This window comes from Chenopodium album, chromosome 24 (assembly GCF_948465745.1).
Source record: "Chenopodium album chromosome 24, dcCheAlbu1.1, whole genome shotgun sequence".
NCBI lineage: Eukaryota > Viridiplantae > Streptophyta > Magnoliopsida > Caryophyllales > Amaranthaceae > Chenopodium > Chenopodium album.
In genome coordinates, this window is record NC_137857.1 from 34466494 (window position 1) to 34489581 (window position 23088).

The following is a 23088-nucleotide window of genomic DNA, read 5'->3' on the forward strand; positions in this document are numbered from 1 at the left end:
TCCATGATGTGCAAGGGGTAGTTTCGACATATCATTTGACAATGGTATACGTTTCAAATTTGGGGAAGACAGAGCGCGTTAGGGGAGGTTAGACAATGGCCAGAGAGTGCTATGTAACAGCTCTAAAGCAGCCCAACCGACAGCCCCAAGTTAATCAGGAAACGCAGAAAAGGGGGCGAGCTGTATCTACACACGACTTAGCAATGGAGAATTTCGATACGCGCCCGGCAGCAGTTCCCCGCCCTTCGCCGGGAGGGGAGACAGTAGAAATTGAATTGCAACCTGGGGTATCGGGAAGGACTGTGCGAGTAGGGTCAGACATGGATGTTGATACCCGTTGTCACCTGGTAGAACTTTTACGGGAGAATGCCGACGTATTTGCCTTCTCGGCAGATGAAATGCCAGGGATTCACCCAGACGTCATAGTGCACAAGTTGAATGTGGATAGAAAGGGCAGACTGGTTAGGCAGAAAAAACGAAACTTCTCGACAGAAAAGATAGAAGCAATACAAGCAGAGGTAAACAAATTGCTAGCGGCAGGGTTTATTGAGCCTTGCACATACCCCGAATGGTTAGCAAATGTGGTCATGGTGAGGAAGCCGTCAGGAAAATGGAGGATGTGCGTGGACTTTACTGACCTGAATAAAGCCTGCCTAAAGGATTGCTATCCACTGCCCCGAATAGATAGGCTGGTAGATTCCACTTCCGGCCATGCTCTGCTCAGTTTCATGGATGCTTTCTCGGGATACCATCAGGTCAGCCTGTATGCACCAGACAGAACAAAAGCGGCATTTATCACTGATGCCGGAGTATTTTGTTACAAGGCAATGCCGTTTGGGTTACGAAACGCCGGGGCAACATATCAGAAATTGGTAGACAAAGTCTTCGCAAATCAGAAAGGAAGAAATGTGAAAGTATATGTTGATGACTCCATCGTAAAAAGCCGGTTAGCCACTGATCACGTTGCAGATTTAAGGGAGACATTTGAAACTTTGCGTCAGTATCGAATGAAGCTCAATCCGGAAAAATGCGTCTTTGGGGTTCGTTCAGGGAAGTTCTTGGGGTTTATGGTTAGTGAGAGGGGGATAGATGCAAATCCCGACAAAATAGAAGCTATACTTAGCCTACCACAACCCAAGTCGATAAAAGATATACAAAAGCTTACTGGCCGCATGGCGGCGCTAACAAGGTTTATTAGCAAATCAGCTGATAAGGCCTTACCGTTCTTTGTAGTCCTCCGGCAAAACAAAACATTCATCTGGGGAGAAGAGCAAGCAAAGGCATTAGAGGTGGTCAAAAGCCATCTAAGGTCTCTCCCGACCATAGCACGGCCGAAACAGGGAGAGAGCCTGCAGTTGTACATCTCGGCATCTCCAAAGACGGTTGCATCGGTGCTGATAGTGGAACGAAAGAAGGCTCAACTGCCAATTTATTTTGTGAGCCACGTTTTGAACGCGGCCGAGAGAAGATACCTTCTGATAGAGAAGATTGCATATGCAGTGGTAATAGCAGCAAGAAAACTTAGGCCATATTTTGATGCGCATACCATTGAAGTATTAACAAACCAGCCGTTAGAGAAGTCCCTACAGAAGATGGAGACGTCAGGAAGATTGCTCAAATGGGCGGTAGAGTTGTCGGAATATGCTATAATTTACAAGCCACGAGTGTCGATAAAGGCTCAGGCTCTGTCTGATTTCATTGTGGAAGCATCTTACACAGAAGAAGAAGAAATCAACGGAGTGTGGAAGGTTTCCGTTGACGGCTCCTCAGCATCAACAGGCTCCGGAGCCGGTATTGTCATGACATCACCGCAAGGTGACATATTCGAATACGCCATCAAATTCAAGTTTAAAGCCTCTAATAATGAAGCCGAATACGAGGCAGCACTTGCGGGGGTGCAATTATGTGTTGCGGCTGAGGCAAGGCGGATAGAACTCACGACAGACTCACAATTGGTGGCAAGTCAATTTGACGGCACTTATGAGGCCAAGGAACAAACAATGATGGCTTACTTGGCGAAGTTGAAAGCGATAACGGCTAACTTGGAATCATTCGAAATACAATTGGTGCCGAGAGCGCAAAACACACAGGCAGACGCCTTGGCAAAATTGGCAAGTTCAAGCTTTAATGATCTAGAACGTACTGTGATGGTGGAGCTTCTGGAACGTAAAAGCATTGACCCCGACAACACTCCAAAACAAGTGAATTGCGTGGTTAACGGCAAAGAATGGTATGATGACGTACTGGCCTACAAGGTGCATAACGTCTTACCGGCGAACAAAATAGAAGCCCAGAAAATAAGGAAGGACAGTATCTGGTTTGTCATGTTCAAAGGAATGTTGTATAAAAGGGGGTTCTCGTTACCGTTGCGAAGATGTATATCGGCCTATGAGTCAGCTAGGCTGGTAGAAGAGATCCATGAAGGAGATTGCGGAAATCATGCTGGAGGTCGGTCAATGTCCTTGGAAGCAATGAAAAGAGGATACTATTGGCCAACAATGAATGCCGATACCTTAGCATACGCGAAAAGGTGCGACAAATGTCAAAAATTTGGGCTGGCAATAAATCAGCCGCCAAACGACCTGACACCAATTCTAAATCCAATACCGTTTGCACAATGGGGAATGGACATTATCGGACCTTTCACGTCAGCAACAGGGAGCAGAAAATTCCTAATAGTAGGGATTGACTACTTCACTAAGTGGATAGAAGCAGAACCGGTAGCAAAGATAACAGCCAGTGAAGTTAAGAAGTTCATATGGAAGGGTATATTCACCCGATTTGGGCTACCGGTCGCCATGGTATTTGATCACGGCTCCCAATTTGATTGCAATCCGGTTAAGAACTTCCTTAGCATATACAAGGTGAAATTTGCATATGCGACTGTCTGCCATCCTCAGTCAAATGGGCAAGCGGAAGCCGCAAACAAGCAGATATTAACGGCACTAAAAAAGAAAGTAGAAGATGCAAAGGGCTTGTGGGCAGATCTGATCCCGGAAATATTATGGGCGAATAGAACGACAACAAGGGAAACCACCGGAGAATCGCCATTCAACCTTGCTTTCGGCTCTGAAGCTGTCGTTCCGGCTGAAGTAGGACTCCCTACGTTTCGTGTTAAGCATTTTTGTGAGGATCAAAACGACTTGCTCCTACGACAACAGTTAGACTTCTTACCTGAAACTCGGCTTACGACTGCCATCAAGTAAGCGGCATATAAGAATCGTATGAGTCAAGCGTATAACAAGAGAGTTAATTACCGGCCTCTGGAAGATGGGGATTTGGTCCTTCGTCGAACGGCAGCGACGGGTAGAGGGAATGCAGAAGGCAAACTCACAGCAAATTGGGAAGGCCCCTACCAGGTGTATGAAACGGTTCGGCAAGGATCATATCGGCTAATGTCTCTAGAGGGAGTACCGTTAAAGAATGTTTGGAATACAAATGTCCTTAAAAAATATTAGGTTTAGATTGTGCATTTGCTTCTTATGTTAGGTACCGGCATGGCATGTAGTCATGATTTAATATTTTTGTAACCAACCTCCAGGCCTGTAATTTGTTTTGATGATTTATGGCCACGGCCGTTAATTAATAAAAGAAAGTGTTATAACATATGGAGCCATCCCCTACTTTCGATATGATCTGATAAACAGCCTAGCTAGCTGTCTCTTTCATTCAAGTAAGGAGGAAGGTTGGATAACTATTGCGCCTCAAGGCAAGTTGAAATTGATGGTCTGATCTACTGTCAAATACTTGGCCTGATAAAGGCTGCAGATACAGGAAAATACCGGCAATAACAGATTGATAAGGAATTCCGAAATCAATTTCTAAGGAAATTAATTGCGGAATTCGGGGGCATATGCCTAAGCCTAAGAGTCGAAAAGACGGCAGGGCAAGCTATAAAATTTTTTCGTACAGATAAAACAACGAATATGCAATTATAATACAAATTACAATCTACTTGTAAATAGCAGTTGTAGAAATCGCAGACAAGCATAGTGTTATTGACGGCATTAGAATGAAGACAGTAAAGGAACATGCAGACAGTAAAATAAAATCAACGGTAAAATTATTCAGAAATTAAGCTCAATAAAGAAGCCGTCGAACGGCAGCGCAGTCAAAGCATGCAGGACGCTAAGTTCAAACATTGCAGATACGTGTTTAAAACATTACAGATACGTGTTTTAACTCAAACAGGAAATAAAAATTATTAGAACATACATATGAAATCGACAGCCATCACCCAAAAAAGACAAGGGTCAGATCGGCCAAAATACAAGTTTTAAAAACAGAATAAATTATTGTTGTCTTCAAGTAGAAACAAACATAAGCTGCTCAACAGTGAGCCTTGGAAATTACAGATAAGGAGGACCCGCAAGATTCCGGTGATGACTGCCCGCCCCATTAATCTTTCTTTGACCCAGGCTCCTTCTCGGGGGCAGGTTCAGAGGTGCCGACAGCAATGTCCTCTTTGACAGGACTAGCAATAAGAGCATCAGCAAACTCTTCTTCCGGCAAATCTCGCGGATCCAGGTTCTTCAGCACTTCGATTGGAGGAGGGTTGTCAAAATAATCCCCTTCGTAGCTGGTAGGAGAGAGATGCATGTCTTCACCATAAGCAGCCTCAGCTGCCTGCCATTTCTCCGCATCCCAATTCTCGGCTTTGTAGACGCAACGGTGAGCGGCTACCCACCCACCAGTATACCGGTCCACCAGCAAATTCCGATAGTTGTCGGACTGCAGGAACCGGTTGACTGCCCGGCGCCTGATACCGGGCTTCTCCTCTTCAGCTTTTTTCAAGGATCCCTCCAACCTTGCCTTAGCCTCTTTTTCTGCTTTTAGCTCCTGCTCGAGGCTGGTAATCCTCCTCTGCATAGACTCCTGATTGGTCAGCTTTGTGTTTAGGACAACCAGTTGGTTCTCCATAGTTTTGACGGTGCCTTTGAGTTTCTCCTTCTCGTTAACAGCAGCTTGTCGGGCGTCGTCGCACTTTTTTAATTTCGCTTCAGCTTGATCATGACAGCGCTGGTAATAACGGTACATATGTACCACCTCGACAGCCGAATTAACCGTCTAAAGCAAAAAAAAAAACATAAATATATATATAGTAAAATAAAAAATAATAATAATATATGAATCAAAACATAAGTAATAAAAAGTAACAAGGGTCATGACGGCAATTTTGACTTACCCGGAGCATATCATTCATCATCTGACCGCAAGGAGCTATCAGCTTGTCAACAGGCCTGTCTGCCGGCGTGGCCAAATCCTTCAGCATTCTCCACCCCATGCTGCCTCCGGTATTGGGATCGTCGCAGATAACAGACTCTCCCCTATTCATGTTAATGCGCGGAAGCCACGGCTCGCCAGCACTGCCGCTAGGAACCAAGAACTCCTCAGCCACCTCGGTAAGAAGCTTTACATGGGGGACCTCGATATAATCCCCTGTCAGCACAGGTATAAAGGCGTTCTTGCTGCTGGCGGACTTGCCCGACAACCGAGTTTGTCGGACCCTGAGAGAAGACTCTTCCGCCGGTACCATCTTCTCAGTTGTAACAACTTTCTCCGCCGCTATCACACTTGTCTCAGCAGGTCGGCGTAAAGTGATATTTAACTTCTTGACACCGGCAGGAGCGTCGTCCTCCAAATTCACGACGTTCAGATCCTTGAAGGCATCTGACGGCTTCTGCTGATCCTTAGCGGCCTCCTCCTGTTTTTGTTTTTTATTCTGGTCACGGCCGGAGAGGTCGCTGGACCTTTTCTAAGCATTTGCTCCACCTCTTTTGACCGGAAAAGCACGGGGAACTCTGGTCCTGCGTTGCTCGTTGGAAGTCATGTCTTGCCGTCTTCTTTTCTTCCCTTTATGAGCACGTGTGCAGTAAACAGGTAAGGTATCGTAACTGTGCTTTGGATTTGGAGGGCACTGATATTTCACCCTGCCGTCAGGATGTAAACCCAAGTTGGCGAAGTCTAACTTATCAATACCTGCACCACAGCAAGCACGCAAGAAATGAATACGAGTAACAGGATTGTGAAGCTTAGATACACTAAAAATCGAGATACCGACAGGGCAGTCAGTTATTTTGAAATAACTGGTTCTAGGCATCGAGATATTCCAATAAAAGTACATAAATAAAATATGACAGTAAAAAGAGAAGAAGACAGTAACGATGTACATAAAAAATAGTAATAATCACGATGAAAATGAAAAAAATAAAGCAAAGCTGTTAATATGAGAAGAGCCATACCAAATGCGTCAGTCCAGCAGAGACCGACATGAGACAAAGGGGCGTTACCCAAGATATAATTACAGTTGGGTAGCCACACCCCCGGTACAGCTTTATTCTTACTACCGGCCCTCACATATGTACAGTCAAAAAACTTACAAGCGTACTTCTCTATCTCACCTAATCTTCTATGCCTAATAGTATCAAACATGCTATGAGCAGGATAGAAACGCCTGCGAACTTTGTATTCTTCATTTACAACTGGTCAGTTTTGGCCAGACCGTGCATTTACCCCGGGCCGTGAACAATGACCAAAACCCTGGTGACTGACTATCTCTCTTTAGCCAGTTAAGAGTGCGAAATAAGTTCAAAGTAAGAGGGAAGTCCATGAATATCATTACCCACACCAGTGAAATAAGATTACGAATAGCAATGGGCGTTAGCTGCGCCACGCACACATTCCAAGCCCTAAAAATTTTCTCGACAAAAGGATGTAGTGGGAACCGTAAGCCATACTCGAGATGTTTTGCATATACAACTATATGACCGTCAGGACAGTCAAGAGCAGTTTGACCCTCTTCGGGTAATTTCAAATCATAGCCGTTAGGGAGGTTGAAGAAATGAGCACCGATACGACAATATTCTTTCTCGGTAGCCTTCGCAAGCCATTCTGGGTCAACTTTCGTTGACACAACCTTATACTCGGCCTTTAGTTCAAGGGGTTCTCGGTATTTTGGATCGTCGTTTTCAGAGTCATACCCCTCATCTAAATTCTCTTCTTTCATGACGGCATCGCTTCTTTCAGCGGCCTCACCCTCCCTCACTCTCACCCTTTGCTCACTTACCTCGGTATCCTGGCTGCCATCCCCACTACCGGGTTCACCGGATCCCTCATCTCCACTCTCACCTACACCTTCATTTTCACTGTTACCTACACTCTCCTCACCCATATCCTCCAGAGATCTCTCTACAGACTGTATGTGCTCCTCACCGACATCAGAATTTCCCTCAACCACAGGTTCTTTGCCTTCACGGTGTTCAGAGGTTTCACATTCCTCAGGTTGATAACTAGTTCTTTTGGTTCTCGGCATTGCTGTTGTTTTACGACCTATCTTGCCTAAGTTTGACCCGTATTGAATAATCTCGAAAGTAGAATGCAATTGAGGGCAAATGCTTATCGGGGAGATTGAGATGATCTCAACGTCTTCCAAAATATTAGACCAGGTAGGCTGACAAGAATATTCAACTTCGTTCACCGGAGCTGGGGACAAGGGTGCAAACGGGTCAGCCTCGCCGGCCTTACCCGAAGTCGAGTTTGGAACAAATTTAGGCATAAACTTAACAAATACAACCACAGACACAACACTAAGGCGAAACAGGCAACTGACGCTCTAAATTACCAAAATAAACAAAAGTTAGGGCTTTTTACCTCGTAGAATCAAATGAACTTCGTATGAAAGAACGGACAGAAACACTGAAGTGAGAAAGTTGAGAGACTTGGATCTTCAAGCAAGCAATTGAAATCGTTCTCCTCTTGATGATGCAAATCGATCGACGAAACCCTAAGTGTGTTCGCAGAAAATGCGTCGGAGAAATTTTTTGAAACAAAGAGCAAATGAGGAAAATTGCTGATTTTCAACGCTTAAATACCCCCATGAACAGTGGCAGTTGAAGTGACAGTTTGTGCATGCAATCCAACGGCTGGGGAAAAACGCCTTTTCGCAACCTAAAACGCAGGATGAATGACACGTGCCCCACTCATTTTAAACTCTTCCCGCCCACGAAATTTAGCAGTTTTTAAATTTTTCATCAAAGTGATAACACCTAAGCGAGCTATCGGTACTATGCTCACTTAAGGGGCGAATCAGAGATTTTTTGTAAAATCTCAATCAGTTTTAAAGTGACCAAAGTACTATCGGTACTTTGCTCACTAAAGGGGCAAATTAGAGATTTTTTGTAAAATCTCAATCAGTTTTTGAGTGACCAAAGTACTATCGGTACTTAGCTCACTTAAGGGGCAAATCAGAGATTTTTTGTAAAATCTCAATCAGTTTTAAAGTGACCAAAGTACTATCGGTACTTAGCTCACTTAAGGGGCAAATCAGAGATTTTTTGTAAAATCTCAATCAGTTTTAAAGTGACCAAAGTACTATCGGTACTTAGCTCACTTAAGGGGCGAATCAGAGATTTTTTGTAAAATCTCAATCAGTTTTAAAGTGACCAAAGTACTATCGGTACTTTGCTCACTAAAGGGGCAAATTAGAGATTTTTTGTAAAATCTCAATCAGTTTTTGAGTGACCAAAGTACTATCGGTACTTAGCTCACTTAAGGGGCAAATCAGAGATTTTTTGTAAAATCTCAATCAGTTTTAAAGTGACCAAAGTACTATCGGTACTTAGCTCACTTAAGGGGCGAATCTTACATTTCTAATTTCAAAATACTATCGGTACCACATTTTGTTCTGATTCTTCTTACACTTACAAGTGAGCACGCCGGTTTCACCGACGACCTCACTTGGGGGGGCTAGTTGTACGGGATAATACCGGTAGCAATACCTAATTAGCCGGTAATATGCAATAATAACACAGAAACAACTGATTAATAAGAAAGCTCAAATGTCCATAACGGCCTTTCTAAACGGCCACGTGGAGATCTGCTTCAGACCACGTAGGCACCTGCTGCCTATGAGGTCGGTTTGCCACCTATCGTTATAGGTGGCACCAGCTTGGTTATTTCTCTATATATACCCAAGCAAATGTTCATCCAAAGGTACAATCTTTTTCTCTCTCTCTCTCTACACATCAAAAACACTTTCTCTCTCTTCATTCTTTCTTTTTATCAGATTGCTGACTTTAGCATCGGAGAGGTTATTCCCGGATAACCCCCGGGTTAGCTTATCTGTGTTGACTGTGCAGGTGCGTAATTGGACGATAAACCTTTACCAACCCACGAAGATTATCTGTGCCGGAATTACCCGGAACAATAGGCAATATTTATTTGTTTTTTATCTTCTAGCTAGCAGGTTAGTGGTTGAGATTAAGCAGCTATATTATCATCATCAACTAGATCGATCATGTACTAGTGGTTCTAGCTAGTATGAATGGATAAGATGTTGCTTACTCTATGATCTATTGTGGCTTGATAGTAGTTATGTACAATTAAGACATGTAGTTTTTTGCTTGTGTAGATATATAGCTCAGTATTACACCAATATTTCGAGCTAGGTTAAAGTGAGATGATTGATCGATAGGGCGTTTTATGTCTCATATATAGTAGAGTCTGGTCTGTCTTTATTCTCTATAAATCAAATTCGTATATCATCTATCAAATGGGTCTAGTTGTACTCATTAATAAGCTAAGGATAGTTGACCATTTGGAAGCGCTTCATCGATCCTAATTACTACTTAAGTTTGGAGTAAGAGGGTTATCAATTCAATCAAACTCATACAACAATATCTCTCTCATTTTTTTTAATGTAATCTAACAACCCATGTAGATAATTCATGATGAAATGTTAACATGACATTATAACTTCTTAGGAGTAGATATAGAGGACATCAATCCACGCTGAGATTACAGTTATAACTGAGCTTTATTGTGAGCATCGACCACCATATCCCTGTCCACCTTCCGAATAGTACAAGTTGTAAACAACTTGCCCCTCTTGCGTATCTCCTGAAGCGTCCAGACAAGCCGAATATCTTGTGTGCACTCATCCTTAGGAGTAGATATAACTGTAATTTAGTTAGTTTTTTCTTTTCTTGTTTGTTTACATGATGTCAAAAAAAAAAAAAAAAAAAAAGACATTATAACTTCCACTTACTTGTATTAGTCCATAATTTTGAACCTAGCTAACTTTGTCCTAACTTTTCTATAATACCATGTCAAATTCATTAATCCAGCAATACTACTACATTACCTCAAACTTTTTGACACCTACATGGCTATACATATCGATCTCGCATGTTATTAGATATCTTTCATAGTATGCTTTCAAAGTGTTTTTTTTTTTTTTTTTTTTTTTTTTTTTTTTTTTTTTTTTTTGTCAAGATTCATAATATATACTGTAGTCATTAACTCATTACATCATCCTCATATGATTGGTTTAGTTTACATCATTAGTGAGCATTATTAATTGTGATTTAATAATTGTAGAATTGTGGTCCATCCTGTTGATTAATTCATACGGAGTAGTAAGTATACACCCCTAATACCTTCTCTTGCTTACTTGGTAACTTCCAGCTAGAATTGATAAACATATTCCAAGTTTCATTGAAAAATTCATGATATTTTCCTACCAAAAATTTCATTTTTCTTAGTGATATGACTATATTCATATCTTAGTACATCAGATTTCTTTGGACAGATCATTAAAGAAGAAACGTCAAACCCAAATTGATTGTGACTCACCAATAATCATCATTTTAAATTTTGTAAATTCATCAACTATTATTAGTATTTTTTAATTTTTTAATTGATTTTAGCTACAAATGGCAAGAAAGACTTGTGATAAACCAGATATGTTTTTGACAATTGTCTTCAGCAGCCATTGTCACTCTTTAATTACTAATTAGTCAGCCTTATTATCATCACATAATACTCATTGACTTCTATAAAGTATAATTAGTTTCCTCCTTAATCATCTAACCATTTTATAAATTATTTTGCCACATAAAACACTCTGCCACGGTCCGCGGGTCCGGTATGGGCCGGGTCTAGTAACTTATTATCCTATGGGCATAACCGACTAATTTATATGAGTAAAACAACTTATGTTTTTCAATTTGGCCTATTTCTGTTAGGAATATATTTTTTTTTTCTCATTAATTTGTACCATTGGCAACACATAACTTTAACCAATTATATATACTTCGTATATAATTATATATTAAATACCGTATAATTATAAAATTTTAGTATTTAAAAATATATATGTATTACAAGTTAAAGTGGAACTAAGAACTAATTAACTTATGAAGTACGAGTAGTAATTTTTGAAATTGATAAAGTCTATCATCAATTGTACATACTCCGTATAGTATTATACGAAGCACAAACTATATACAAGTATTATATTAACTAGATGAAGCCCGTGCGATACACGGCTTGTTTGAATTTTTTTGAATATTTTTTTTGTATTTATGTGCTAAAATTTGTTGTATATTTAGATAAAATTCTTAATATCAAAATATAATATTTTATATTTAATTAATTTAAACTTAAGAATCTCATTCGCCAATTTTGCTTGCGTGGCATTTGAATTAATTAATTCTTAAAGAAATTAATAATCTCTTATTTAATTGGCTACAACTAAACTTTATAATCCTACATGGCGCCCTGAGAAAATTAGATCCTACGTGGCTCTCTAAAAACTCGGGAAAAAACTCCTTTTTATATATATATATATATATATATATATATATATATATATATATATATATATATATATATATATATATATATATATATATATATATATATATATATTAGATTAGTAAAAACATGCATGATAGATTCTTTTCTTGGCTCCCTCAAGATAATCTAACTTGGGTAGATCAAATAAGTTTCTAGGATGATGTTATCCTAGCTACTAAGGGCCTAATGCCCTAATAAATCAAAAATTAAATCTAGCTAATTCAGAAGTTAATCGAACGTATGCATTACTTAATCACGTTGCCTAGTAAGTTTGACTAGATCAGGAAAAAGCTAGCAAGTGAGCTGTACTGTTGTGATTTCTTATTGACTTATTGTTAATTGTCTAGTAGAGTAATCTTAGTTGCTTTGTTATGCAAATTTGATTTGCTTCATTCATGAATCTAATTACATGGTGTCTTAAATTTATTTATAATAATCCATCCTGTACTGTATGATACTCCACTATTTAAGACATGACATACATTATGTCACATATATACTCGCATAAAATCTGCCAAGGGCGTAGAATTGACACTCTTTGTGTTGGCATAGGTTGGCCTAATGGGACCACCATGTTTAAGAATTGACTTGGCTAGGCACGCACAGGTTTATCCCAGTCCAGCCCCGGCCAACGGCCAATCGACTTGAGCTTGTCAATGTCAAGTTTGCAGGGTGGTTAAGGGCCTAACCCAAGCCCCACCACTGCACCTTGAAGTTTGGCCTGTGAATTTGCTTCTTTAATATACGAACATAAAACATTTGTGTAAGACCGTCTAACCATTATAAACTACTTTTATAAGTCCCATTGTTATAAGTCAATACAAACATGTGATCTTATCCTAATTTCTCTCTCTTTGGCCCAACCCACCTATAAAATGGTTTTATACTTTATAGGTGAAATAGTTTGGTTTTAAAAATTTGTATAAACATGATGATATTCAAGCAATGCATGATATCTGTTGACCGTTGAGTGATCTTGTGGCTATATAACTAATATAAGCTTTGTTTTTTATCCTAATAAATTAAAATCATTAAATTTTTTTTTTTTTTTTTTGAAAATTATATGTATTTACTACCCATTTAAATTGATGTATTTTAAAAAATTTAAATTAAAAATACTGATCAAAGATTTATTTTAATACTCTCTTTGTTTTTAATAAGTGCTCCACTTCTCATGAGTACATATACTAATGCAAATTTTTGACCATTAATATCCTTAATTATCATTAAGTATAAATTATTATTATTATAATTAAAAGTTAATAGTTTATTCATTGGAACAATTTCAACAATTACGAATAACACACTATTTATTCTACCATATAAATCACATACATTAATAAAAAAAAATCAAGTGAATTTTGCAAAAAGTTTTTAGGAGTTCTATAAAAAAAAAAAAAAAAAAAAAAAAAAGGAGTAACACCGATTGTAGCCGCGCAATCTATGCAACTAACCGATAATGGCTTAAATAGGCTGGCCTAATTTTAGGTTAGTTTTTGGTGCAGTCCCTACAGATTTCCGGCCCAAAAATTAGGCCCAACTGCAGTTTATGATTGATTAGCGCTTTTTTTTTTTTTTTTTTTTTTTGAGGGGTTATGATTGATTAGCTTTAGTGTTAGAACTGTCCTAAAACTTCTCTCCCGATCACTCTTTCCCACTTGAAATTGTCTTTTTTACAAAAAAAAAAAAAAATTTACTAATAGTACATATAAAGAAAGACAGAAAACAATAAAAGCTAACAACAAACTACACTATGAAAAACCCTGAAAAAACATTTGCGAGCTAATTTCATTCGAGCTAAGTTAAAGTACTTTGAATCCACTCGAGGTCCTCGACAACGCGCTTTACACCCACAAGAACCACCTGACTAGCTGTAGATGATCTAGCTCGTTCCCCAAAAGAACGTGATTTCCTACACCGATGATGAGAAATAGACCGTTGATAGCAAAGTGATTGACCCGAAGACTTGGCAGTGAAGTGGATAACTGGAAACTGGAACTATGTACCTTTCCTACAAAATCCTGTGAATTCATCCCCTATTAAATGAGTTAAACTTGATTGGCCCTATGTTTATGATTAGCTTCAGTGTGTTCTTGTAGTTATTCGTTTATCTTGCATACGTTATAACACTCTTAATGTCAAAAAAGTTTATGTATATGCAATTTAATTTATAGATTATTTAATTTGATTACCATATATATAGTACATACGAAGTATATATAGCCTCCATTTCTTAGAGATACTTGTGATGAGGAGAGAGGTAGAGAGAAATGATAATTTTAAAAAACAAAAAAAAAAAAAAAGTTTTGTTACAAATAATATGAAATGGAGGTAGTATATTTTTAAGATCATCGTGTATATAGATCTTATACTTTCAAACTAACTAGAAAGATATAATACAAATTCACAAATTGTAAATGAAATATCATTCTAAAATCGTTTCAAACCCAAATATTTGAAACTCAACACTACCAACTTACCAACGAAACAATCCAAAAAAAGTTCATTCCTAAAATTTGATGTACAAAACCTAATAGTTTTTGTCTTTTTGCTTTCCTTAAATTTGTCACTTACTTCCCATCTTCCTTTGTTAAACCAAATGAGGCAAAATAACGTTGATAAACAAAGGAAAAACAAGGACAAAAATAAGCACAATCCCAGCCACAATGGCAATGCAGTACCACTTCCTTGAGCTCTTCTGTTGCTCTCTTGCCTCCACAAGTTCATCAGTTCCACGCCTCACGAACGAGCTTGCGTGAGCCACGTGGCTTTCGATGTTATTAAGCTGTTGTCCCTGAGCCTCAACTAAAGCAGCCATGTCAAGAAAGACTTGGTGAAGTTCAATCAAATTCTTCTCAATCTCCTTCACAGCATCATGCCTTTCTTGGAGCTCCGATATTGTGTCTAATATCTGCCCTCTTCCTTGATCTTGTATCGCCTTTTGGAGGAAATTTTCACTTTCTCCACTCTCGATTAGGTTCTCAATCATCGTCTCATCTGCCTTCTCTCCGGTTATAGTAAAGTACCTAACACAAGATAAATACATTAAAGTTTTACTTTCTCTGTTACCTTAATATATATTAAAGTAATTTTATTTGACCACGTGCTTTTACTAATATAATTACAAGTTTGTGCATTTTATAAATTTTTAGTACCTTCTCTCCATAGTTTCTTTGTACTCGGATTGCATTTTCCCTCTTAGGGCTTGGAAGTTGTCCATCATGTCCTTAAGTTTCTTCCCTAGGCCGCTAACTACCGATGTACGGGTCCTATCAGCTGAGGACCCCGGTCCACAACCAGGCACGTTACGAGCTTGTGCATTGGATTTGTCTAGGGCTTCAAGCTTACCCTTGACGATCTTCACCTTTTTAAGGACTAAGGCCACATCCGAGTCCATCCGTGCACGAAGCTCCTTCATGGTCTTGGCATTGTGGACAACCCTACTTTCTTCGTTCGAGTCTTGGAGCCTCTTGTAAAGCCTCTCCACCTCCCTCATGTCTTCCTTTACCCTCTCCACATCGTCGAAGAACTTGTCAAGGTTCATCCCTCCTGTCCCGGATTCCACATCATATTTGAAACCTTGTTGATCAAATTCCGATTGCTTCTTAAACGAGTTAGAAAATAGGTCATTCATTTTCGCTTATATCCTAGTTAATACCTATGTTATCCTAGCCAACACTAATATGTTACAATTCTTTTGTTAGAATTCAAACAATTTTTATTTTCTTCCTAGTGATCGAATATGGTGAAGACGAAAACTAAATTGAAATAGGTACAATTAGCCTCTTCACCATATGAAGAGAGAAAAATTGTGTAAAGAAAAATTAATCATCAAAGTTAAAATTGGAAGAAAGTTTGTTAAAGTGTTTGCTTCTTTTTGGGGTTTTGGGGGAAGAAGAAGGTAAAAACTATTGACGGTTGTAGTTCATAGGTGTTTAGGACCATAAAAAATTCATCCCAAAGAAAAAAAAAGGGTGGTTTAAATGATACATTCCTTAATTAGGCTGCTTAATTAAAATTATGAAGTGATATAATCGTAGAACCATATCCCTTCATTTTGAGTTAATTGACCTTTTTTCTTTTTTTTTTGACTGCAATCGACCTTTTTTCTATTAATTTACTAATTTTCTATCAATATTCTGATTTATTGTAGCATGGTTTAAAATTTAGCTTCAATTATTAGTCTAATAATAACCTATATATAACTTCTCTTATTCAAAAGCTAATTAATTGTGACATTTTTATAAACATTCATTATGTGTTCAACTATCATAAGATTCATAACAAGTATACAATGACGAAAATTGAAGATGATTAAAGTGATGCACGAGTTTTTGAAAGACTTGATGCCTCAAGGATTACGGAACTTAATGCTTGGCCTCAATATTCATTGTCCTATTTCATTTTTCACGGTTTTAAAACTCATCTTAAATCATTAATTATTCTTCCATCTATGCGTAATAGATATTTTAAGTACATACTCTACAGTTGATGATCTAAAAGTTGTAAAGTTTGTCCCAAGAAGTGGTGTCATCAGGCCAACTTTTTGAACAAACACTAACCCAAAATGGGTCTTCCGGAATTGATGACTTGATCATATGATCAACTTGTTTGTTACAAATACAATAACTAACTTGCAAATACAGTAATAAAAACTAAATTACCAAATGAAGAACAATAATTCTGATCCATACATATAAATATTGTTTGCAATTACAACCAAGATTTATTCCTGGCAAAAGTAGCAATGAGCAAATCAACAGTAATTAAGACGGAATATATCATTTTGCACAAAGTAGCTGCCTTGCGTTGTTGGAATCAAATGAAACATCTGCATCAAATTACATCAACACACAAATTACAATATTAGCAATACTTAACTGCAATCAAACTCGTGCAACCTATTAGGCTGCTAGCGTGGTGTAACAAGTACACTTTCAACCAACGAGAAATTTGAACAATATCAATCTTTTGCTTCTTTATTTTTTATATACCCCTGCGCCCCTATATTACAAGGCCGGCCTGTAAGAGAACATGTGGTGCAACTTTTGTATTATAAAATTTGTACATTAAAATCCCAATATAACCAAAAGTCCAAAACCAATACAAAGAATGATACATTTAGCAAAAATAGTCTACCAACTTTCAATCTTAAAATTTTCACTTGTGTTATGATATAAGGGCTATAAGTAGTATGTGGATTTAACTTAACATATTTTAGGACGACATTTAACATTATCAACGTCAAGAACTTAACTACACAAGTGATCATGCGAAGAATTAATAAGCAAAAATTGGAGTTACCTGGCTAAATCGTAGCTGATGCTCTTCTCCAGCCAATTGCAAACTGCCACTCACAAAGACGATTATACCTCCATTGATAGACGAAGGTTGAGTATCGATGGTGCTAATCGAATGACGACATTGATTGAATGGCAAACTATTGATCTTACTAGAGATTTCATCTACACCTTGAAACTTTTGTCCTTCAAAAGTGAGCAAAGAAGTTGGTTGATAAAGAGATTTAAGAGAAGGACGTTCATTATCAAACAAATTGTAGTAATGAATCACAAATGATGTTCCTAACCCTTCATAATCTTCCATTTTTTTTCTCTCTTGGTTACAATTTCGTAATCTTTGAATTATATTTCTTAGGGAATACTACTATATAGAGGAATAACATAACTTTAGCATAATTTTTTTTTTTTTTTTTTTTTTTGAAAGAATATTTCTATAAAGCTTAAGCAAAGCATAAATGTGTCTAATGCGGCTTACAAAGATACTAGAAGGTGGTATGGGACTGCTTCTTGTTAGCTTTTGGAACAACTAATTTTACCATGTTGCCCCGGCCCCTTGAATAGTCGAGTCATTAGATATGGTGGTTAAGATATTAATAATTTTCTTTGTTAGAAAGAGAGGTAAGTTTTTGGAAATAACCAATGTAACATTGACTATCATTTGCTAATATCAAATTATCAATACAATATGAAAAGTTATTTTAAGATATTAATAATTCATTTTACAATACAAAATTACCAATGGAATGTAACTAGTTAGCTATAACATAGGTTGTATAACTAGATGATTTTTACTTTTAGTAAAGGGTATTCATGGAATTGTGCTCTAAAGTTGGACGAGAATTGTCTGCTGTGATTCTACGCAAAGGTAGAAATCTGATAAAGGGAAAGAGGCAAAGAGCATCCTTTTTTGCATCATGCATTAGCTTTTCCTGTGCTGAAACCTATTTTATGTTTACAATGGACTAGTTCCATCCTCTTCTTATTGGGCTTTGAAGGGTTCTAACCCATATATTGTGGTATTACCACTTATATTGGGTTTAATATGTCAATTTGGGACTTTGGGTGTCCAAATTGGGTTTAGTGAGGTTGGGTCAGGTCAATTTTTAAAGTCAAATCATACTAAATTGGTATGTTCACGCGAGTCGAAATCTGAATCAGATATTTTTCAGGTTAATGTTGGATCGGGTTGGGTCGGGTGTGATTTTTGACCCCTCTGCTAGTTTTATCTCTACTTTTTCTTGTAAGAGTTTGAGCATTAGGTAGAACTATTATTCGTCGTTTGGTAGTTTATTTGGGGTTGATTCACGCCATACTATGATCTAAAAGAGAGTACGTAAACACTGGTATTTTATGTCCATATGACGTGCTAGTGAGCCTCGTCCTCAAGCAGGGTGTGCTTGGAATGAGCCAAGAAAGAGTTGTGACATGTCGATCATTTAAAAATGAATCAACCCCAAATAATGTCTCGTGCCAAACCGAGCTAAGGCTAACAAGAAAGTAACAAGCCAATTGGGAATTATTATATTTGGTAAACTGGTTAAAAAGAAAAGAGATTCAAACTCGTCTAACTTTTAAATATTAATCCATTCACAACCCTTGATTCTTTAGCATTGTGGTGTCAAAAACCAACCCAATCAACTTGACGAGAAACTGATCCAAACAAAAAACAAAAAAATCTAATTCAAATTTCGAATATTATAGACTCAATAATTGAATATGACTCAAATTTAAAATAAATCCAACCCAACCAGGCTCGACTTCATCGAACCTAACCCAAACACCTGAATTGACACTTGTCCTGTGATGTCCCAGGTCGACCCATTTTCGTGGGTGCCAACTCAACTCGTCTCCTCATCAGTGAGTCAACTCACCTCCTTGACTTGTAAAACCCCCGTTCTCATTCCTCAGTCCACCCACCATCCCTAACCTCACTCCCAATTTCTCTGCGATCCCCAAATCTCCCCCAACAATGGCGCCACCCCATCTCACCACCACCCTCTTCCTCCTCCCCCTCCTCCTCTCTCTCTCCTCCACCACCTCCACACCCACCAACGACCTCATCTCGGAGCTCCAACACCTCCAATCCACCGCACCCAACGGCGTCCTCCGCCTCACCGACCACCTCCTCGGCCGCATCCTCTCCCTCCCTCGTCCTCGCCCTTTCTCTCTCCTCATCTTCTTCGACGCAACCCAACTCCACGACAAATCTGAACTCCAACTTCCAACCCTCAAATCTGAATTCTCCATTCTCTCTAAATCCTTCCTTCACAACAACAAAGACTCCCCTGATTCCCAGAAACTCTTCTTCTGCGACATCGAATTCAAGGATTCTCAACGATCTTTCAGCTTATTTGGGGTTAATTCACTCCCCCACATTCGCCTCGTTTCGCCCCATGTCGAAAATCTCAAGAACTCGGATCATATGGATCAGGGTGACTTCTCCAGACTCGCGGAATCAATGTCCGAGTTCGTCGAGTCGAGGACAAAACTCACTGTTGGCCCTCTTCAACGCCCACCCATGTTCTCTGGTAAGCAGATTACCTTCTTCTTAATCGTTTTGATGATTTGGGCACCTTTTGCTGTGAAGAAGATTCTAGCAGGTCAGACATTGTTGCATGATTATAAGCTGTGGTTGTTTAGTTCTATATTTGTATACTTTTTTAGTGTTTCTGGGACTATGCATAACATTATTAGGAAGATGCCAATGTTTATAACTGATAGAAATGATCCATCAAAGATGGTGTTCTTTTACCAAGGTTCTGGGATGCAATTGGGTGCTGAGGGTTTTGCTGTTGGGTTTTTGTATACTGTTGTTGGTTTGCTTCTTGGGTTTGTTACCCATGGACTTGTTAAGATTAGGAATGTCACCTTTCAGCGGTTCGCAATGGCCGTGGCTTTGATCGTCTCGTTCTGGGCTGTGAAGAAGGTTGTGTATCTTGATAATTGGAAGACTGGGTACGGCATTCATGCTTACTGGCCTTCGAGCTGGTAATCGAGGTGATGGATATTGAATTTTAGTGTTGAGGAAATGTTGGTTGCTAAGAACATTATGCTAGATTGTAACCATGACAATTTTTGTTATTGCTCAGGACATATACATGGAATGAAAATTTCTAGTTATAGTTTCTTGAGTTGTGCCTCTTTTGATTGATTTTGTTTGGTTTATGGCTTTTGCTTCTTTTTTTTTTTTTTGTTTTTTTTTTTTTTTTGAGCTTGTTCAAGTGTTATGGATGCCATATCATTAGTCTATACATTTTCTTTACTTTGTTGAAATCATCGGATTCATAGATGGAATTGGTGTATGACATTACTACATTAGTCTTGTTCATGAGTGCCAAATTATGGTTGATAATGCACTAACTACCTAGCGTGGTGATTCCATTAATCAATGGAACTATGATTAACAGTGAGCTAACAAAAAAGAGTGAGAGGAATTCAGTGTATTAAGATTGGATGTCTGTGAGGATATGATGTTCAAACAACACACAATGTAGGGTTCCATTGATTGATGGAATAATAGATATTGTGCAACCTGAACAGGATCATTTAGGGAAGTATGTTTAGGCATATACAATCAACACAATAGCTGCTTATCTATAACTTGAAGCATGTTACCTGCATTAAACTTGAAGTGGATTAGATTGTGGCAGAAATCTTCTCGGTGTTGGGAATTGTTTATTCGTATGGTAATGAATCAGTTCATATGGTCAGATTAGTACACTTGATAGGATAATATACCTCAGGAAAGAAATGAATTCCTGGTGAATAAAGTACCATAGTTGATCATTGATTGATGTTATGGTTTCCTTGGCAAAAGATTGCACACCCAAACTAAGTACGGGGTCCATTTGATCCCTTTGTGAGCATTCTTCCTACATGTATGTTAAAGTAGGATAGAAATGAGATCCTCCGAATTGTAATTCACTGATATCCCTTGTTCAATAGCTCTTGTCCAGTAGTATTCTTTATATTTGAAAGACAAAAGTTTTCATGGAAGCACATTTTGTTTATCTAACATTGTGGAAATTGATGAGGAGTTACTTGTTTTGAAAGACTGCTCTTTGTTGGTTTAGTTATGTGTGAATTGATGGGCAGAAGGTTTCGGAAAAAGGATGTTGTCTAAGATAAGAGTTTGTTAGGCATTACTTTTGCTGCAAAAAAATCTTCTTAAATGTCATTCCACACTTCGGAAACATATAGTATCAGCAATTCTTGGGGGCACTCAGGCACGCTTCTTTTTAGATTTTTGATCTTTTCCTGTGGTTCTTGTCTTTCAGACCTTTGGATATCCGTAGTCCCACCTTTAATTTATACCGTCTTTTGAAAGGAAGACAAATATGAGGTTCATGTTCATGCCTTGTAAGCAAGTTAATAGATGTTACTCCCCTGTCTTTCCAGAAGCTCATTATTTAACCAAGAATGAAAGAAAAATTTAGGTCATCCTCAGAAATAGGAAAAGACCTAAAAAATTTGCCAGCCTTCTGAGAGGTTAATGCAATATCCAAGACTATGGCACATCGCTGCATCATTTATCTAAATTTTGACTATTTTCAGAGAATAATGCACAAAGTCATGAAAGAAGATTAAGTTTAGCTATTAAGATCTCAGTAAACCTTTAATTTCTACTGAACAATTTCCTTGTATTTGTTATTGCCACATTTGTGTAGTTTACTACTCCGTATTTCCAAGTGTTTCGAATTTTACCTTCTGCTCCTGTTTCCATATCCAGCAACATAGGGAGTTACATCTGCAAAGAGATGCTTTATGTTGTAGGACTTGTAGCATCAGCAGACACTAATCAAAGTTTTTACGGATCTCGTATAACTTTTCTTGCTCCTCTCTGGTTTGTGGTGTTATCCATAGAAACTTCATAAATAATTCATCTCTGGATAGAACTAGCTGGATCTGTCAATAGCTGTCTGATACCCAATTTGCAACTCTGTTTGCAATTTATACGTTACCAGGTTTTCATGGTTTATCAGCTGTTATCAGGTGGAGATTGCAAAAAGTTTTCTCTTTTGCTAAGATATGTGAAAGGATTACTTCAAAGATAAATCTCTGTTTAGTTACAGTTTTCTTACCAGTTTGAACATGAACTACTTAGGGTTGGTGCTGTGAATATTTTGCATGAACAGCTCTCTTTACTACTCGGCAATTAATTTTCTTCTCAAATAGTTTTGTTGGAGAAAGCAGTTTTTATGGTTTTGTTATTGAGCAGTCCTCAGGTTCATCATGGCTTTGCTATTGCGTAGTCTTCAGGTTCAGTTGCAGTCTGCCTTGCACTTTTTCAAGCCTGTCAGAGTGTAAGGAGCTTACAGTTTCTTTTATACGGAGTATCTTATTAGTTATAACTTAAGCATTGGAGGGAATTTTGTTATCCCCCTATCACCCTATGTCACTCCCAGGCTTAGCTGATTGCGAAGCTGAAAGACCGTCTCAACAGAGCACAGAATGCGATTGATGTGCCTCTGTAATTTACTTATCTTTAAAATTCCGATGCTGTCTTGACTATATATATATATATATATAATCAGTGGATCACATTATAAACCATTGGCGAGACACCAAATTAATAGAATAAGTAGCTAAGAGAAAAACCAAGCATTGTTATTATAGCACTTAATTTAAAAGAACAATAAGCCAACTACCTTTTGTCACAGACTCCTGACCAACGTTATTTCAGTAATGCATTTTAGATGAGCTGATATGAATATATTGTTAATACTAGTCCAAGACCTGAAGGCATTTGTTCCATAAATGGTCACTCCTGTTATGCATATGGGTAGACCTCTTTTTATCGATTCCACCAAGCACGTCATCCACAAGCAAATCATTACAATCCTTCCCCATCCAAATCATCTGCTTACAACATCTGGCCTCGAAATGAACACTTAAGAAATCATTGCCCATTATCTCAACAGCACAATCTAAGGTTACTTTGAATGCACAAACCCAAAATGCTGGGTCAGAGGTAGGCTCTGGGACATAGATGATGTCGGAGTCAGGTGCCAAGCTATTGTCGGGGGCAATGTCAAACTCTAGAATAGTTGCTGCAGTAGGGTGTGAAATCACCACAATGGCCAAGCTGATGGCTAGGAACAACTGCGACATTGATCTAACCGCCATTTTTCTTTCCCTTGTGCCGTGAAGG

At 38.3% G+C, this 23088-nt stretch overlaps 3 protein-coding genes across 3 annotated transcripts; 1 reads left to right on the plus strand and 2 right to left on the minus strand.

The window, feature by feature from the left end:
* Window positions 1-14227: 14227 nt before the first annotated feature.
* On the minus strand, window positions 14228-15271 carry LOC145612263 (syntaxin-125-like). Its single transcript, XM_081667640.1, has 2 exons — window positions 14793-15271; window positions 14228-14663 (listed from the first exon to the last, which is right to left on the minus strand). The coding sequence occupies exons 1-2, from the start codon at window positions 15269-15271 to the stop codon at window positions 14228-14230; spliced, it is 915 nt and encodes a 304-aa protein (XP_081523766.1).
* Window positions 15272-16278: 1007 nt separating this feature from the next.
* On the minus strand, window positions 16279-17295 carry LOC145611761 (nuclear transport factor 2B-like). Its single transcript, XM_081667122.1, has 2 exons — window positions 16942-17295; window positions 16279-16468 (listed from the first exon to the last, which is right to left on the minus strand). Exons 1-2 carry the CDS (start codon window positions 17239-17241, stop codon window positions 16394-16396), a joined length of 375 nt encoding a protein of 124 aa, XP_081523248.1. The 5' UTR covers window positions 17242-17295; the 3' UTR covers window positions 16279-16393.
* Window positions 17296-18845: 1550 nt separating this feature from the next.
* On the plus strand, window positions 18846-20068 carry LOC145611803 (putative dolichyl-diphosphooligosaccharide--protein glycosyltransferase subunit 3B). The gene has a single exon (XM_081667170.1). It carries the CDS (start codon window positions 18907-18909, stop codon window positions 19927-19929), a length of 1023 nt encoding a protein of 340 aa, XP_081523296.1. The 5' UTR covers window positions 18846-18906; the 3' UTR covers window positions 19930-20068.
* The last annotated feature ends 3020 nt before the right edge of the window (window positions 20069-23088 follow it).